General features: G+C 42.4%; 1 protein-coding gene across 1 annotated transcript in view; it reads right to left on the bottom strand.

The window, feature by feature from the left end:
• Positions 1-4,022: 4,022 nt before the first annotated feature.
• lrp2a (low density lipoprotein receptor-related protein 2a) overlaps positions 4,023-19,807 on the bottom strand; it is a 297,083-nt gene continuing 281,298 nt past the window's right edge. Inside the window, exons 70-76 of the mRNA XM_078228217.1 lie at positions 15,286-15,353; positions 13,750-13,867; positions 11,207-11,330; positions 10,966-11,082; positions 8,760-8,870; positions 7,258-7,329; positions 4,023-5,098 (exon numbers count right to left, since the gene is read on the bottom strand). Coding sequence (XP_078084343.1) covers positions 4,928-5,098; positions 7,258-7,329; positions 8,760-8,870; positions 10,966-11,082; positions 11,207-11,330; positions 13,750-13,867; positions 15,286-15,353 — 781 coding nt within the window. The 3' untranslated portion in view covers positions 4,023-4,927. The remainder of the gene's footprint in view (positions 5,099-7,257; positions 7,330-8,759; positions 8,871-10,965; positions 11,083-11,206; positions 11,331-13,749; positions 13,868-15,285; positions 15,354-19,807) is intronic.

Raw genomic sequence — 19,807 nt, 5'->3', positions numbered from 1 at the left:
TGTTTTTCCCATTAATAGCTTGATTTTGCTTTCTTTTATTGCCAGTATCGTATCAAGAGGTCTGTTGCTAATTTTAAATACAGGTACCAAAGTGAATAAGAATTGAACTGGAAAAACAAGTGTATATACAGTTTGCATAAATTCAAATTCTTTTTGATAGTGTTTGTTTTTTAAATTCTTTCTAAAACAAAACAATTCTTTTACACTCAGGCTAAATGAATGTGTGTGGAAAGGACAGAAAACACACATAATAAAGATGCCTAGAAATTAATTATAGAGTTCTCCATATGTTCCTGTCCTGAACTGCACCAGTATCTATGTGCCTGATGAAGCAAATGCAAATCAACAAAGACCATCCTCTTTATATGTCTGTAATTCATCCCAAAATATCCATGGATTGTTATAGAAGTATGAGCACCTTATTTTATTGTCTTACAGAATAGAAAGTCCATAAAGCATAGTGCTCCAAGGACCTGAATGAAGGAACTACAGAAGTGAAACCATTAATGGAGAACATAGGTTTACACTGAGTAACCTTTCCACTTTTGTGGAGTGGGAAAGTGTGAAACTTGGTGCATGATTGCACAGTGCTGGTGAAGTGCCCAAAAATACACCACCAAAGCTTTCCTTCCTGTGTTACGTGCACCATGATAAAAAGATCCTGTCACTCAAGGAATGCAGGGATGTGAATAAAGTCCCTGGCTGAAAGTGCAGGCATCGGGAATGTGTACAGATTTGCTGCACACAGTTATATATGGAATGTAACAGGTGAAAGAATAACAACAGAGTGGCATGGTGGCACAGTGGTTAGCACTGCTGCCTCACAGCGCCAGGAACCCAGTGTCACCGGAGTGTGACACCTAGGGGATTTTCACAGTAACTTCATTGCAGTGTTAATGTAAGCCTGATTGTGACGCTATTAAATAAGCTGAAACTTAAACAACAACTTGCATTTAGGTAGCTCCCATTTCATAGAAAAATGTACTGAGATACTTTACTGAAGTATGATCAGTCAAAACCTGATGGCGAGCTAGACAGGAGATATTAGGAGGATAACAAAGAGCCTGGTCAAAGATGTGGAATTTAAGGAGAATATTAAAAGGATGAGAGGTGGTGAGGTTCAGGAAATAAATTCCAGAGTATCTTGAGACAGAGATGAGGATGTTTTTTTCTCTCAGAGTTGGGAGAATTTAGAATTTTCTTCCTCAAAAGTTGGTTGAGGCAGAGCCTTTGAGTATCTTTAAGGTAGATGTAGATAAATTCTTGACAAGCATGCAGGTGGAAGGCTATTGGGATGTGAAGTTGAGATTAAAATTTGATCAGCTATGATCTTATTGAATGGTGGAGCAGGCTTGAGGAAAGTTTTTGGGGTCGGACAGAGAGAGGACATGCCCCCTTTTCTTCATGCTCTGCCACTTTTCTTCCGGCTCACGTCCAACCCTTGTTCTCCCCTGGGTCAGAGGAGGAAAATATAACGGCGATGAAGCTGGTTGATCTTTGTGATGGAGAAGAGATTGGGTGAAACATCACACAAAGATTGTAGCTTGGTATTTGCATGAGTTGCAAAGTGGGAATGGAAATAGTGGGAAAAGGAGTGGCTCAGTGATGCAGTGGTTAGCACTGCTGTCTCACATCGCCAGGGACCCCGGTTCAATTCCTGGCTTGGGTCACTGTCTGTGCGGAGTTTGCACATTCTCCCTGTGTCTGTGTGGATTTCCTCCAGGTGCTTCAGTTCCCTCCCACAGTCTGAAAGATGTGCTGGTTAGGTGCATTGACCATGCTAAATTCTCCCTCAATGTACCCTCAGTTGCCGGAGTGTGGCAACTTGGGGATTTTCACAGGAACTTCACTGCAGTGCTAATGTAAGCATTCTTGTGATGCTAATAAATAAACTTTAAAAAGTACCAAATTTAAAATCGGATCAGATGTATAGTGGGCAGTTGCGTTGATACCATCAAATTTGCATCCTTGCTGAGATTTATCTTGTCTCTAATGAGTACTAGATAACCCAGTACCCAGGGCTGGATTCAGCTGCTTTGTTTGTTTTTGAGTATTTATAAGGGTTTGTTGAAAAGCTTTTGTTGCATGTTTTTGACAAATATACTATCAAACTGGATGTCACTAATTGGTTAGGAATAAATAGGCATATCTAAGATTTAACCTGTGACATGTTCTGTTCTTAAATGTTTAATTGATGCGGAGAGGCTGAGATTAAGATAAAGAAATAAAGTAAAATTCAACAATGACAAACATTATTATCCCTGTAAATGCTAAATTATCTATTAGGATTTCTAAAGCTCTCTCTTTGTGTTGTAATCTGAATGATTCACTGGAATATATGGATGCTATTTATTCTAACAAAGTATATGTTCCACCAACAAGGCTGTTAAAGAAGAGTATCTTTGTGAAAATATTAACAAAAATATTGTTCGGTGTTATCTTTAGTGTGGTGCTTCAAAAGGCAACATTTAAGGTTGGATTTTCCAGCCGCGCTTGCCCCAAAACTGGAAAATTCCGCCCAAGGTCAATGGACCATTGCATGGTCCGCCCTCTGCCTGTTATGATTCCCGTGGCAGGCGGGATGGGAAAATTCCCATTTTTGTCAATAGCCAATTTGATCATCCACCCTGTGACGTCTAGTGCGATGATGTGCAGAGAGGCAATTCGGGAAATCATCACAGCAAGCAACATTCCTGAAAGTAACTAACTGTGAGTTTCTTCCAATGAGATGCTGTTTTAAATGATTTTCCCCCAAATTTCCTTCTAGAAAATGAACTAAGGGAATAACGAAGTATGATAAAATAACAAAATTTATTAGATTTGTTCAGCAGATTTCTTTTCCAGTAACAGAAATATTTTTTGATCAAAGTACAATATAAATTCCACCCTAATTAGAATACATCCAACAAAATTAACATACAAAGGATTCTAAAATATTCAATTTCTTATGATGTAAAATATATAAAACTATGATCACATTAAGTACAATCAATATTGAGTAGATGTGCAGGCCTTTAACTAATAAATTTAGGCAGCTAGTCTCGGCCATCTACAGGACAATTCCAGTCTGAATTGTACTTCAGTGTGAAGTAAGCCAAGATGAATGGTCATCCCAATCATTCCTTGATTCATGAAGGAGAGGATAGGATATCATATCTGGGCCAAATCATTCTTAAGAGTTGTTCACGTGAGGTATATATTTACAGTGGAATCTGTTTGAACAGCCACCTGCATCCACTGCTACATTTCCCATTCGTTGTATTTTCCAGTTTTTTAAAAATTTGTATTTACTTTTCACAGTGTTGTTGATTGTAATTAAAGAAATATCTGACAATCCCAAACTCCTTGTATATTTGCTCCAGTAGTTAAAGACCGGTAGAAAAATTAACAAGGGTATAAGATGCACAAAGCATTTTATCATCAAATTGATGTTTCTGCTCACATTTTGTAATTGGACCAGAATAAACTACCTTCATTTGATTCCTCTGCAAGCTTCAGTGGTCAAAATAGTATTGTTTTCACCGGTGTTTCCCTCACTCCACGCAGTTTGTTTTAAAAGACATGCACCATTTTGGAACTAGGAACAAACTCTGCTCTTCTGTATTGTTTCAAGCATTGATTGACAGGAATTAGGATTCAATCTAAACCAATTAATACGACTCTCTACCCCGCTGCGCTAAGGCAAATTAATTTTTAAAAAGTGGAAGGCACAAAGAACAGTTTCATCAATGGCAAGCTTTTTTCCCAATCTATTCCTATATTTAATCTACACAAAAAACATTATTTAGCAACTGCTATGATTGTTTTAGCATTATAGACCAGTATAATGTCTTCAGACTATGCACTTTACCCCCAAGGGTGGAGTTTTCAGGTCCCCCCACCCCCCCAAACTATCCCCCCTCCCCCACCCCCAACCAATGGGATTTTCCAGTCCTGCCAACTTTGTGGACTCTTGGCTGCACTTTACAGCCCCACCCCCCCACTGTTTCCGACACAAGTTCTGTAGCTACCATTTTTGTAAATGACACATTGGTGTTCTAAGACTGCTTTCCCTTATACTGTCAGGTCCTACTCTCAACAGTCTGCAGAATTACAACAAAATAAAAATGAACAAAATGAAATTGTTTACATTTCAAAAGAAACTTTCGTCAGAATTAACAACATGAAACAATTGTGAAACAGATTTTTTTTAATAAACATTTAATTTTGAATAACCGAACGGACTTTATTTTTGGAAACAGCTTCTTTGTCTCTCTGGATTAGTGTGTATCTAAGTTACATATCCAGCTCTCTGTGATTAACAGCTCGTACTGCTTAGTTTGATGAGTGACCATTTATTACGGAGTTTGCTGTATACAAATAATTGAAATGCAAAAACTCCAGTGTACTGATGTTATTCTATATATGTGTTCTGCTGTTTTTGTTGTATCACAATGTGTTTGTGAAGAATTCCTTCACGTGGCACGATCAGTAGTTTTCACATTTAGAATTATCTTTTTTAAAATTTTAATCAGTAGTCTCACCTCAATCTTTAGGTTTCCACAAATTGCGACCTTCAATATAAATCAGCCATACCCTTGGCAACATAATTGACATAATCTCTTCAAAATTTACAAATGTACAACATATTTATAACATCACATATCTCAAACTTTTACACAAGTCCAGTGCAAAGAAATACATAGAGTACCTCTGGATTAAAAAGTCTTCACAGGCAAAAAAGATAAAAGTTGGCATAAAATATCACTGAAGGCAAAGAAACAGACAGACCACCTCTTATAACAGCTATCGGTTCATTCTAGTTATCTTTAAAAGACTTCTTGTACCTAAAGATTTCTGACATATCCAAGTATGCTGGCTGTATATAAAAATATAATGTATCATAGGAAAGAAAGTCTGTCGCTTTTTCTCCAGTTGAGCATTGGAATTATGCATTTGAATCTTCTTTGACAAGAGTAGCTGTATCTTTGAAAGTATTTTCTGTCGGACTGTATGTCGAGGGCTCATCTTTTTTTGAATATGATTTACTTGGAGATAAAGTATGAGACGTGGCAGCAGTTTCTCCAAGCGGATTAATTGCCTGTTGCTGTTTCTGGCACTAGGTGGAGGAAAAAAAGACATCCATGTGTCAAAGTTCAACTACACAAAATGCATGAAGTGAACTGCCCTAAGTAAACATTCCTTTAGAATACACATTATTGGATTATTTTAGAATCTTAGAATCCCTACAGCACAGAAAGAGGCCATTCGGCCCATCGAGTCTGCACCGACCACAATCCCACCCAGGCCCTACCCCCATATCCCTACATATTTACCCACTAATTCCTCTAACCTACGCATCCCAGAACACTGAGGGCAATTTTAGCTTGGCCAATCAACCTAACCCGCACATCTTTGGACTGTGGGAGGAAACCGGAGCACCCGGAGGAAACCCACGCAGATACGAGGAGAATGTGCAAACTCCACACAGACAGTGACTCAAGCTGGGAATCGAACCCAGGTCCCTGGAGCTGTGAAGCAGCAGTGCTAACCACTGTGCTACCGTGCCGCCCTTATATATTTACCTTCTATATTATTATTTATTTTATTAGTGTCACAAGCAGGCTTACATTAACACTGCGATGAAGTTACTGTGAAAATCCCCTACTTGCCACTTGTTGGCACCTGTTCGGGTACACCGAGGGAGAATTTAGCATGGCCAATGCACCCTAACCAGCACATCTTTCGGACTGTGTGAGGAAACCGGAGCACCCGGAGGAAACCCAACAGACACGGGGAGAACATGCAGACTCTGCACAGACAGTGACCCAAGCTGGGAACTGAACCCGGATCCCTGGCGCTGTGAGGCAGTAGTGCCAACCACTGTACCACCGTGCCACCCATATTAACATAGAAAATTCCTGATTAGTCAATTCTATTAAACTAATCTGTGTCTTCCATCTTCACTTGATTCTGGTGTTGGAAGAGGAGCGAAACAATGGCATGGTTGTTTTGCAGCATCAAAGTTGTACTGTTAACCAGAGGGGTATTGAGTTCAACAATCGGCATCAACTGGCATCCACAGTCCGCATTTGTTCAATTTTGTCAATGCTTTCTTGATGAAAGGCAAAGGCAGCAATTTTCTGACATGCCTAATTGGTTGTGCCCCGATCGAATGATGTAAGTTCCTGGGCTGCCTGCACTTTGCTGCACCAATGCATGTGTCCTCCTCAGAAAAATAACATTAGCCATAATGCTCAAATCTCAGTAACTTGTCAAAAACCACAGCCACAATGCCGCACTCACTAATTTGAAAATCAAACTTTAAATGTCGGAGTTCTTCAGCAAACAGCTTATGTGCCTCTCGGTACCATTTCATATTGGTGTTCAACTTTTCATTCCATCCAAAAAACCAAATTCAAATTCCAATTCAATCCAATTCATGGTCCCCACAAGAGAGACAAACAAGATCCAAGCTGACAGGATGGGGGATTGCACCCCATATTCGGCTTGATATGATGCTTCATCTTAGCCAAAAGGCCGAGATGGCTTTGAAAAATTGCATCCTGCTCATTTTTACCCTGATCATTAACTCTACCCTAGCCAGGGAGATCCACCTGCCAGATCATTGACTCTCCCCTGGAACCCAGAGTGGGACCATTCAATATTAATGTTTATGCAGGCACAAAGGATTATCTAAAGATAATTCTTGTATGGAAATGTGCATTTAGTGTGGAGTGCATTGAGGTTTATTCCTGTCAGAAAGGAATCACATTACAATTGTTCCACCACAGAATTTTTAAGTGTTTAAAATACAAAAAAGACTGTAATTCCATAACTAACCCATTTACTTTTTTAATAAATAATGTCCTGGCTTGATTATAAAAGATACTTATTTTCAAAACTGCTTTACCCAGATTAAAACACCATCAGACCTTACTTTCTAACACAAGATAAAAGCCAAATACTGCGGATGCTGGAATCTGAAATAAGAACAGAAAATGCTGGAAAATCTCAGCAGGTCTGACAGCATCTGTGGGGAGAGAATAGAGCCAACGTTTCGAGTTTAGATGACCCTTTGTCAGAGCTTACTTTCTAACTATTGTGCAGTAGATATTAATATTCAAACATGCTGGTTTTGCTCTTTAATTCTGCAACTGTGTGGGGTATCAAGGACAATGATAAATATTTTATTCCTTACACTTTTTAAACAAAGTCATCGAAAGTGTTACAATATAATAGAAAACCCATGTCATTCACTGTGAAAAGAAGAGCTACCTCTGCATATACAGGATTTTCAAAATTCGTCCCTTGTTTGGGTTTCCGTTTGAAAAAATTCCACTTTGATTCCTGAAAGAACAACATGATGTTAATGTCAACATGAGAACATGTACATTCCTGGAGCTGAATCTACCAGACATATTGGCGAAGAAATTCAATATATGTCCCCATATCAGACAAAACTGTCACCTAATCATCCGACATGGCAAGCAGAGCAGGATGTGCTCATTAGGCACTGCCACCCATCGGAAACAGCAGTCGAAGATGACATGTGTTATTGGAGAAGAGCAGGAAATCTGCTTGCAGTGGATACTTCAATGTGGAGTTCGCATCAGATCAAGCACAATGTACAGAACTTTCTAAGTGCATTGAAGTGCTCTGAGAGCTTAAGAGTTGGCATTCCAGAGAGAAAGGTTAACCACTTTAAACACACACACGCACAAATAGAGGGGCTGATCTTACGAAAAAAATTCTAAGCCTGGAGATCTTACGAAAAAAATTGTAAGTCCAGGATGAGCGTGAAAATGGGAGAGTGTCTGAACCATTTTTTGGACAAGTCCAAATCTGCTATCTAATGCACTTAGATTAAAAAAAACCCCTCAGAAATGGTTTCTCGACTGTAGGGGGAGAGGGTGGGGCTTAAATCACCTGAATAGTGGTTAAGAGCAGCAGAGGGTGCATTGCACATGTGCAGGTCTCGAGCAGAGAGGCTCGCCATTCAGTATCTGCTGCTCTCAGTCAGCCTCTATACCTAAGCATAGCTCCCTCCCCCAGCTACCATGGGAGCCCACAGCCTATTGCAACCCTCCCCATCCGCCAAGACCGATGGACCCCACGACTCCCCCCTTCCGCCCTGCACCCGGACCAATCCCCCCTCCCTCCCTGCAGTGATCACAATGCAGATTGGCAGTGGGTCTCCCTCCCCCCACCACTGACCGGCTGCCCCTGTCTGGTCCCAACTCCATTAGGTGCTGCCCCCTCAGGCCTCACCCCTTGGCACTGCCTGGCACCCGATGAGCAGTGCCAGGGTGCCCGGCTGGCACTGACTAAGGGACACTCCTCTTGCCCCCGACCACCCCAGGGGGTCTTAATGGCCTCCAGTTCTACTGGCGAGGCCATCACATTTGACCCCCATTGCTGGGGACCAGCTGTGACTTTTGCCAGAGAGAATCTTTCCTGGCAAGGCCACAAACCCAAGTGAGCCCGGAGGATAATGTCCTGGGCTCATTAATTCAATGTAAAATAGATTTAAATTGAATTTAAATAGTTTATTCAGCCTCGCGTCAGAAATGGGCACGAGACTGACCTTGCCAGATATCCAATGCCGGTAAGACTGCGAAAGGCAAGAAACCGAGTGCAAACCTGATTCTCGGCTCCCTTGCGATCTTACTCGCTCATCCTGCCTTTCAGCCGGTGGGGTGGTGGTAAGATCACCCCTAGATCTTCAAAAGTTACTGTATAAAAGAGAACCGTTCACACAAATTCGCCATTGCTTTTACCCGATTTTGTGATTCAGTTGAAATAGGTTTGTCTACGAAAGGAGGCATGGACGTATAGATGGCATTGTCAAAGCTGCTTCCATTTGTTTCACCACCAACTGCCACGACATCCTAGACCAAAACAGTCAAATGCATTACTCCAAAACAGAAAAAAATTGAATCTAAATGCATGATTTACTGGGCAGTTTAAATATTATATAGCCTATTAAATAGCTTGAATCCAATGTTGATATCTAATTCTTTTTAACAGGACTAACCCAATCCCATAACTGGGCCTTTGGCTCCCTCATATTAGGTTGACCAGATAATGAACAGAGTAAAGTACAACGGGATGAATGTTATGCCACATTGCATAAAGCTCTGATTAGCCCCCACTTGGAATATGGCCTTCAGTTCCAGAGCACTCAAATATATTGACCTTGGGAGGGGTGCACTGAGCATTCACCAGAGCAACACTGGGCTAAAAACATTAAACTATGAAGAATGGTTGCATAGACTAAACCTATTCCCTTCAGTATAGAAAGCTAAAGGGTTGTCAAATCGACATATTTAAAATTATTAAAGGAATTGATCAGATTGAAGAGAAAATATTTCCTCTGAAAGGGAGATTTGGAATAAGGATAGAAGAAAATAAAGGGATTGAACTTCCGGTGAGTGGCAATCAGAGTTGGTTTGTGACTCCGCTTCTAGCTTCTTATTCAGAAACCCAGCTGCTTCTGTCTTGCCTAATGTTCTGTCTCGAGCCACGCAATAACTGTGTAGTGCAGTCCACTCCTGAGGCCTTAAGTCAAGGGCTGGAGAATTGGAGGTAAGAAAGTCAGGCCCCCTTCTTTACAACACTAGCTGCTGTAAAGCAGGTAAATTTAAAGGTCCAGCCATTTTCAGATACCAGGGAGTAGGTAAGTTTGTAAGGTAAGCAGGGAGGATTGCCAGGTAGCGGGAGGATTGGGGGTTAAGTTTGGGGCATCAGGGAGGGAAGTCTGGTGTTCAGTGGGGGTGGGAGGGTCAGTGGGAGGGAGGCTGTTCGCGAGGGAGTCCATTGAGTTAGTTGGAAGGAGTCAGTCAGGTGAGTGGTTGGTTGGTCAGGAGGGTTATCGGTCAAGGGGTGGATCAATTGGTCAGTGGGGGGCAGGGTTCAGTGAGGGGGTCAGTGGCGATTGGGTGGTCAGTTGTGGGGGCATGTCAGTAAGTAGGGTTACTTGGGAGGGGGTCGGTGTTGGTCAGTTAGTGGGACAGCTTTGATCAGAGGGTTTGGTTGCCTATGGGGGGGGTCAGTTGGTCAGTAGGGGGTGGGGGTCAGATGTTCGGGGAGCATCTAGGTGGTCAGGTAGGTATTCATATGGGCAGGTGGCCAGTGGGGGGTCACATTGGGGATCTTGACTATCAGCACTAAGTTTCGCCTGAAGTTAAAAGTGGTTTTAATTCTTTTAACTTTTCCTGGATAGCTATCACTGTAAGACAATTGGAACCATCTAAAGTTTGTGATTTAAATGATACTTTCGGATGCTTCCAATTACTATGCAATCCAAACTTCCTGGGCAATCCTTACCTGGCTCTTCCAGAATAGGGACGTTCTCCATTGCATCTTTGGGGTACTCCTAACTATGAGAACCCAGTAGCTAGGGGTCATCATCTTTTCATCTCACTTCCTCAATGTACAAGCATACATAATTCTATTTCAGGTGATTGGAGTGATGTCAGGAAGAGCTCGTTTATCTAAAGGGTAGTGGAAGTCTGGAGCCCTTTCCCCCAAGATTATTGAACATTTCAAAACTATGACGGATAGATTTTTGTCACATTGGAGCATTAGATGATATATAACCAAGGTTAGATTTGTACAGGGGGATATAGATTAACCATGATCTTACTGAATGGTGGAACAGGCTTGAGGGTCTAAATGACCTACTCCTCACCCTAGATTCTTTTCGATGTTCCTAAAATGTATCCTACAATGCATCATATGGTTTAGATCAGTAAATTTCTCATACTATAAATAAAATCTTGTATGAAATGTTAACAAAGTGCATGTTTTTAGATATATGTCAGCAATTATAAATTTAGCAATTCTGTATTACAGTAGTGTCTGCTAAAGCTTTAGGATGGACCCATTGCCACCAGCTAAACTGAATATGATTCAATAAACTAATTGTTTCCAATGCAGTTAATTCCGATATGGTGAGTTTATTTAATCATAGCTCCCTCTTACAGTTACCGCAGATTGCTGGACGGCAGTAGGTTCACTGGGAACATTCCCCTTTGTTCCAAACATGGGATTTTCAAAAGTAACTGGCTGCTTTCCTGCTTCCACTACAAAGTTTTCATTCTGTTGCAAAAACAGAGTTGGTTCACATTTAATGAAGGTGCAAGTACAAGTGTGAAGCACTCATTATTACATCAAGAATTATTACCAGGAGCTGTAATAATTAACTAGAATACTATTATCTTACCATCTGCATCGCTCCGTCAATAGCAGAGTCTATGTCTATGGCAGAAGCACCACTGTCTACTCCAGTATCCATTCCAGATCTAAATGTCACCCCATTTCCATTTGGTTTGATGAGGCTGCTTAAGCTTTAGGGAGAAACAAAAAATAAATTAATTATTACTTTGGATATTTTGTGTTTTGGAAGTGGATATATTCTCTTTGCAACGGCAAGTTTATATTGCTCCTTTGGGATCCAGGAACATAAAACATAGGCACATTTACAACAATAATTTCTTCCTGAAAGTTTCCATTTGTGCAATGATCAAGACATAAAGGCTTGAATTTCCACTCCTTGAAGGTTGGGCTTTTGGGCCGTTCTCCAAGGCCCAAATTTTTTTCGGCAGTTCCTCTTGACAGTTTTGACAGTTCCTTTTGATAGCTCTCTTGACAGTTCCAATGAATTTATGTATTTTTACACACATGCAGTTAATTTCTCAAAGGACATCTTACCTCTCCCAAAGAGCACCTGACTTCCCCGAAGGTGCCCCAGGATCATATCCAAAGGGACATTTTATCTCTCCTGAAAGGTACTCCACATCTCCAAAAAGGAACTCCATCTCTCCAAAGGACTCTGAAAGGTTTAGAGCTGCTCCTACCAGATCTAATCTGCATGTCATTTTTCCCATTTCTGGCTAATGAAGATCAGACATGGCCGGAGGTAACTAATGTTTGATATGGATAGATTTCTCTGTGAAATAGATATTGAGCAGATACACTGATCTTAGGGCAGCAGACATTCAGATGTACACGATGCATTCTGAGCCATTTGTGGGTGCTTCTATCATGCTGAACAAGGAGTTCCTGATGGCAAAGCCCACTCCATGCTGTCTTGGCTCTTTTGGTTCTCGACCCTACCAGTAAAAAGTGTATTCTTGCTCCCTTAGTGATCAGCTTGCAAGGAAGCATGTCTTCTGAAGCGCTGTAATGTCCACATTAATTCTACACAATTCATTTATGATGAGGCCATTTCTCCAAGAGTTGTCGATCTGTGTCAGATGTTCTGACAATCTGAACACATAGTTCTGATGTTCCAACTTGCAAAATGAAGGGTGGACTCCATCTTTCCTTGCTTTGCCATGTTGCTTGGTGTGTTTTTACAGTCCACTTGCTGGGCAAAGATGCTAAGCTCCAAGCTCCCATTGGAGCGGGTGGACTGCAGTGGGATGGCACCTTAGATATTGGGGCTGCCCAGTTTGAGGTGGGTGGTAGCTATCAGATGAGACCCGATGATCTCTCCCCTGTTGAAGGCAGCCCATGGCACTCATTCCCTACACCAAGCCAGCTGGGCGTATGACCCGTAACTGCTGCCTTCTGTGTTGCTTTGGTCACTGTGAGGCGACTATGGAATGACTTCTCCATGGCGCATGCCTGTGCAGGGTATATGGGGGTTTTTGAGTTGCTTAAGCATCAGAATTTCCCCCTTGTCTTTGCTGGTGGGGTCCAAAGGAGTGCAAAGCACAACGTTTGGCACTAGTTTGGCTGCAGGAGCTGCTGGAACATCCCAAAAATGACGCATGGCTGCCTGACCGGGCTCTATTCCAGATTTTCTGTTAGGGTTTACTCCCTTAGCATTTAGTCCCTCCCTTGATGCCCACAAAGCCATGAGGCTCATATCCCTGAGCAGGGGACTGACCAGGTACTGTCAGTTGGAGCCAGCTGAGCCCAGGTCTCGCGAAGGCAGGTCGACACTCCCTGAAGCAGCTCCACTTGACAAGCATCTCTGAACTACTAGTCCAGTAACATTACCAAAATGCTGCTATTCCTTATGTTGTGGTCCTCAACCTCAGAATCTTGTTTTGCTGATTGAAGCCAATTATTGCTACGTAAAAGGTATGAGTGAGATGCACTGGTGCTTACAATAAATATATTTGATAATCTGAACAGTTGAGGCACTTTTTAAAACTCTACAAAAGAATTTGTATCCAGTTAACTAAGCAATCTTTATTCAATGGCAAGGGTGAGCAGGTTGGGCCAATACCCATAGGAGTGCAAAGAAATGAGAGGTGATCTGATAAGATCCTGAGGGGATTTGATAGCGGGGATACCCAGAGGCTGTTTCCTCTTGTGGGAGAGAATAAAACCAGGGTGACACCGTTTAAAAATAAGAGGGTTCCTTTTTAAGACGGAGATCAGGAGATTTTCTCTCTCTCAAAGGGTTATTGGTGTGTGGAGTTCTCTTCCTCATAAAATAGTGAAGGTTGATCATTGAATTTATTCAAAGCTGAATTAGACAGATTTGTATTTGGCACGGGCGGGGGGGGGGGGGGGGGGGGGGGGGGGTGGTGGTCAAGAGCTGTGGGGAGGCAACAGGAAAGTAGAGCTGACACCACAACCAGATCAGCCATGACCTTATTGAGTGGTAGAGCAGGCTCCAGGGACAAAGTGAGCTAGTGCTGCCCCTGTGTTCCTATGGTAACATACCTCTCGCTGCATGAGGCCGAAATCCGTAATGTTGCATAACCTGCTTGGCTTTAGTAAATTCACAAAGAATAAACGAGTTGTTACCTCGAAAACTTTGGAAAAGGTGGCAGGATTGAGCCTGTCCGCCTGTAATTCAGGAATGCTCCGGCTGCGAGTGCTCCCAGAATGAGGATGATGATAATGGTCAGTAAGACTGCTGTTGCTGCAACACAGACAAAAAAACATCTCAACATTTCAGGACCCTTCACATTAAATGACCATCAAATACATTTATGAGGCAACCACTTAAAGGGCAGGCTTTTCATTCTTCAGAAAATTTTAAGCATATGAATATCTGAAACTACTCAACAATTCAAGAAATTAATTTACTCAGTTGCTCTGCATGTTAACATCAATCTTTATATGACTTATTTTGTTCCCACACTATTTCCATTTTATTTGCCCACAGGTAATGATTGTTCATTCAGGCTAATAGATAATCAAATGTTTATAGAATTAACTTTACAACTGCTTACATCAATGCACATTAAACAGTAGGGGCTCCAAATGCCAAAACAGTGGAAACACTTGTAGGAGTCCTCCTTTCAATTCATTCATCAGAATTAATGTTACTCCAGGGGAAGCTTTTTACACAAAACTCCAGCCCACAAAACTTCTGGGCTCTACACATTTCATAAAATAAGACAGCCAGCAATTCCTGACAAACACCAGTGATTCTCTTTCTCGTGCAAAAATTGATACTGTTGTCTGAGAGAAGAGATTCACTTTGTTCACTATTTGCTGTGGAATTATAAACAACTTTCCTTTCACAACAAATAACAAACAGCAAAAATCTTCTATCCTCATTCATATATTTCCCTTTAGTGGCCAACTGAAAGGCACAAGAACCATCAGTTGTATTGTTGGAACACCAAAATAATCGTCATGTTCTGTGGCCATACGAGAATGAACACCGCTCGACAATCACCAGGCAAGACTGTTCTCTTCCTGTTGGGGAGCACTTCAGCGGTCACGGGCATTCGGCCTCTGATATTCGGGTAAGCGTTCTCCAAGGCGGCCTTCGCGACACACGACAGCGCAGAGTCGCGGAGCAGAAACTGATAGCCAGGTTCCGCACACACAAGGACGGCCTCAACCGGGATATTGGGTTTATGTCACACTATTTCACATAAATATTTCTGCTTTTTTCCTCCTGAGTCTTTATCATGCGATCCTAGAATCAGAATTTATGTCACACTATTTGTAACTCCCACAGTTGCGTGGACCTGCAGAGTTTCACTGGCTGTCTTGTCTGGAGACAATACACATCTTTTTAGCCTGTCTTGATGCTCTCTCCACTCCCATTGTTTTGTTTCTTAAAGACTGGATTAGTTGTAAGTATTCGCATTCCAACCATTATTCATGTAAATTGAGTCTGTGTCTTATAAGTTCTGTTTGTGAACAGAATTCCCACTCACCTGAAGAAGGGGCTCAGAGCCTCGAAAGCTTGTGTGGCTTTTGCTACCAAATAAACCTGTTGGACTTTAACCTGGTGTTGTTAAACTTCTTACTTGCCATACGAGAAGCCAGAGCAGCTTTACTATGCTACTGAACATTTCAAATGTTAGTTCCACCACTTACCCGTTGAGTGGGGTAGTGCTTGGGATCTTCCAAACTGACAGTAGCTTCCGGTATACCCATAAGGACATCTGTAGGAAGATTAAATATAACATTTCAAACTTCTAATTTCTAACCACTTAAACTTTTTTTTTCAATCCCATTCTGAGCGATTACATAATTTGCTTTCCGCAGATTGTAGTTTGACCATTAGCTGCATCCTTCTTCCTAAGCAGTCCCTCGGGATCAATTGGTTCTAAGATGATTGATAAGTCCGTTCCTCAATTTGCTGACTTTGTCACACGCAAGACAACCCTGAAGGGTTAGATAGTTGGGTTCTTTGGAGGTTTGTTCACTCCTTCCGATCCTTTGACTCCACCTCAGTAAGTTCTCGATGAAGTCTCTTGATGCCTTCCTGAATGAGGGGCGGCATGGTGGCACAGTGGTTAGCACTGCTGCTTCACAGCACCAGGGACCTGGTTCAATTCCAGCCTTGGATGAATGCCTGTGTGGAGTTTTCACATTCTCACCCTGTCTGCATGGGCTTCCTCCCCATAGCCCAAATGATGTGCAGGTTGGGTTAGGTGGATTGGCCATGCTAAATTGCCCTTTAGTGTCAGGGGGACTAGCAGAGTAAATACATGGGGCTATGGGGATAGAGCCTGGGTTGGACTGTTATCGGTGTGGACTCAATGGGCCAAATAGCTTCCTTCTGCACTGTAGAGGTTTTATGTGTCTATTCCATTTTGGTTCATCACAGGCTAGGGACTTGCATGAATTGGCAGGTATGTTTGAGGACATCCCTAAAGCATTTCCTCTGTCCTCTCAGCAGTCCCCTGCTGCGCCTGTGCAGAGCAATTGCTTCTGGAGTCTGCTGTCAGGCATAAGAACATGTCCTGCTCAGTGAAGCTGATTTTAAGTGATTAATGCCTTGGTGCTGGACAAGTCTGCTGGCTTGGGAGAGGATGTTACTGTTGGATTAGCTTCATATCAAACCACACTCCAATGGTTCTAAATTTTTAAAATTCCAACACCCATTTATCAATATTCACGCTGCTTATTAATTTCTCAGCTCAGTTATTATTAACAACTAAAAGTATTTTTGAACAGTGGTCACTGTTGTAATGTAGGGAAATGCGGGAGCCTATTTGTACACAGTAGATGCACCATAGAAAGCATTCTTTCTGGTTGTATCACAGCTTGGTATGGCTCCTGTTCTGCGCAAGACTGCAAGGAACTACAAAAGGTCATGAATGTAGCCCAATCCATCACGCAAACCAGCCTCCCATCCATTGACTCTGTCTACACTTCCCGCTGCCTCAGCAAATCAGCCAGCATAATTAAGGACCCCACGCACCCCAGACATTCTCTCTTCCAGCTTCTTCCGTCGGGAAAAAGATACAAAAGTCTGAGGTCACGTACCAACCGACTCAAGAACAGCTTCTTCCCTGCTGCTGTCAGACCTTTGAATGGACTTACCTTGCATTAAGTTGATCTTTCTCTACACCCTAGCTACGATTGTAACACTACATCCTGCACTCTCTCATTTCCTTCTCTATGAACGGTATGTTTTGTCTGTATGGCGCGCAAGAAACAATACTTTTCACTGTATGTTAATACATGTGACAATAATAAATCAAATCAAATCAGTAATCTCCCACAGGTAGCAATGAGAGAAATGACCAGCTCTGCCAGCAGTATAAATGACTGTTTTAGTGTTGTGAACTGAGGGGTAAATATTGGCTAGAAAAGCAGGAGAACTGTGCCCCCCCAACCCCCATCTTTCTTCAGATACTTCAATGGTATATTTCACGCAGGTAGTCAACTGGTTTGACATATCTAAATTACAGCATCTCTTAATACAGTGAACTGAAAGCCTGGATTATGCACTCAGGTATCTGGAGGAGGCTTGAACCCACGGCCTTCAAACTCGGAGCAAAGACTGCTACCACTGAGGAAATCTGGAGATAAACAGGATTTTCAGTTATTTGTACTTAATTTCTTCTGAGAAGAACAACTTGCTCCAACTGATTGAGATGCTAAATCAATATTATTACCAAAAATGTAACGTTTAAAAATGTTAACAAAAACTGGAACAAACAAAATGCAGGAGAAACTCAGGATCATTCTGACTCGAAGAGCCCTATTTTACCATTTTGATTCTAAGTGCTGGGCGGACTTGAAACTGGGAGTGTTTCAGATCTGACTTTTAGACCCGTTCTCAGGTGCCCCCATACACACTCTGCCTGCAAAAATATCAGTGATTCCGAACCACGCTGCAAAAGCCTGTGGGTGGGGCTTAACATGCCCAAAATCCTGCAGCTCCGATTGGTGCCTCCAACTGCACATGCGTGGAAAAAAACTGATAGAATGCTGCTCCCTTGCCACATCCCTCCGGGGCCGGATATAGCCTCCCCCTGGCTCCCACAGACATTGCCCAATCCCCCCAACATTACTGGCCCCCTTATCCCCTCACCCCCCCCCCCCCCCCCCGCCACCCAGACCGATCCCCCCCCTTCTCCCCCTATCGATCTCAGGCAGAGTGATCTCCCGTCCCCCTTCCCCTCCACTGACCTCAGGCAGAGAGATCGGATCCACCTCCTTCCCTTCACCAATCTCAAGCAGAGAGCTGTTAGATGCTCGGCATTTACCTCCTCACTAACTGGAGCGCCTGAGTCGGACTTATATGGAGCAGGTCTTTTTCGCGCCGATTCTGGATGGGCAAACATGGTGGTAAAGGGGGAAGTGCCAGTAAAGTTGGGTGTGCAGCCCATTAAATCAATTTAAATGCATGCAAATGCATTTAAATGGCCGTCACGCCCATTTCGGGTACAGTCCCGATCGTGGCCATTTTCGGCCCTTGGTAAAGGGGGAACCAGTGCGGAGGTGGGCATGGATCATGCTACTCGCCTCATGCCCAACTTTACCAACTTTTCGTGCCCGAACACAGGGGCAAAACGATGGTAAAATCGGGCCCGAAATGTTGGCTCTATTCTCTCTCTATGGATGCTGTTGAACCTGCTGAGTTTCTCCAGCATTTTCTGTTTTTGTTTCAGATTCCAACGTCTGCAGTATTTTGCCTTGAACAAGTTGGAGTTGGTTTGTGAAAAATGCTGACAGAGAACTCTCCCTGGAAGGTGGTGTTTCAAAGAGAAAATGACCTGTGTGTTCAATTCAGTGAGGGTTCTCTCAGGGTTCAATGGCCTCCACTGACACATGTTCAGATGTGGAATGTCTGGGTTTGATTGTATTTCCATTCTGTTAAACATCTTTCCAAATATTACTGTCTTACACATTAGGCCTGATTTCACAGTCAAAATACTAGAGACCGTTTCCAATGCTTATGATAAAAGCCCTGAGTCTTCAGTGGCAGATAAAGCAGAGATGAAAATACATTTTTGAGAGTGTCCCTCGAAATAATTATTGAGGTTTACATTATTCTGCTATTCAGGTCAGTCATGGCCCAGTTGTTGCAGTCTCGCTTCTAAGTCCGAGGGGTCTGAGTTAAAGTCCCACTTCAGGGTTTGAACACAAAAATCAAAGCGGAATGACATGGTGGCACAGTGGTTAGCACTGCAGCCTCACAGCACCAGATACCTCGGTTCAATTCCGGCCTTGGGTGACTATCTGTGTGGAGTTTGGTGGATTTGCCATGGTAAATTGCCCCTTAGTGGCCCAAGGTGTGCAGGCCAGGGAGATTAGTGAGGTAAATGTGTGGAGTTATGGGAATAGGGTGGGGAAGTGGGGTTGGGTAAGATGTTCTTTCGGAGAGTTGGTGGAGATGTGTTAGGCCGAATGGCCTCCTTCTGCATTGTAGGGATTCTATGATTCTATGAACTCTAATGCAGTACTGAAGGTCGGTCCATCTGCCCTCTCAGATGGACATAAAATATCCCAACAAAAATGTCAATGAAGGAGAAGATTATCCACAGTGGCCTGAGCAATGTGCTGTCTCTTGATCAGCATCACAAATATGCAACAGTGGGCACATTTCACAATGAACTTCATTGCCTGTAAAGTACTCTGGGGATTCCTGTGGTCACAAAAGACATTGTCTCAATGTAAGTCTTTATGCCTTTGTTTTCATGGTGATTTTGACAACGCTATTTGAAAACATCTTTACAGTATTATTAAAGTTTGTTGTTAATACCCTCATCATTTATTAACATTATCAAAAAACCAGAATAACAGGGAAGGACAGTCTTACTGTAACCAAACACAATGATGGGGAGGGCATTAATTTATTGTCTTTACCTAGTCGCAGATGGTATTTGGATTTCAAGTGAGGCATGATGAAGACCATTTTTGACAGACAAGAAAGTTAACAGATGAAAGAAAATTAGCAAACATATGTGGGGCATAATTAAAAGTATATATTGTCACTTTAATGTTGCTGCATTTTTAAATTTGAAATTGGTAGCATAATTGCTAACTCCTGTGAGCCTATTATCAAAAATACATCACATTAAAGTCTAAGGCGAAGCCTCGCTTGTCCCGAAACCGTAAAATCCTGCCCAAGGTCAATAGACCTTTCCATGGTCCGCCC

The sequence above is a fragment of the Mustelus asterias genome, chromosome 14 (genome assembly GCF_964213995.1).
Source record: "Mustelus asterias chromosome 14, sMusAst1.hap1.1, whole genome shotgun sequence".
NCBI lineage: Eukaryota > Metazoa > Chordata > Chondrichthyes > Carcharhiniformes > Triakidae > Mustelus > Mustelus asterias.
The sequence above is the reverse complement of the archived record's forward strand: the minus strand, read 5'-3'. Positions and strand labels throughout refer to the sequence as shown.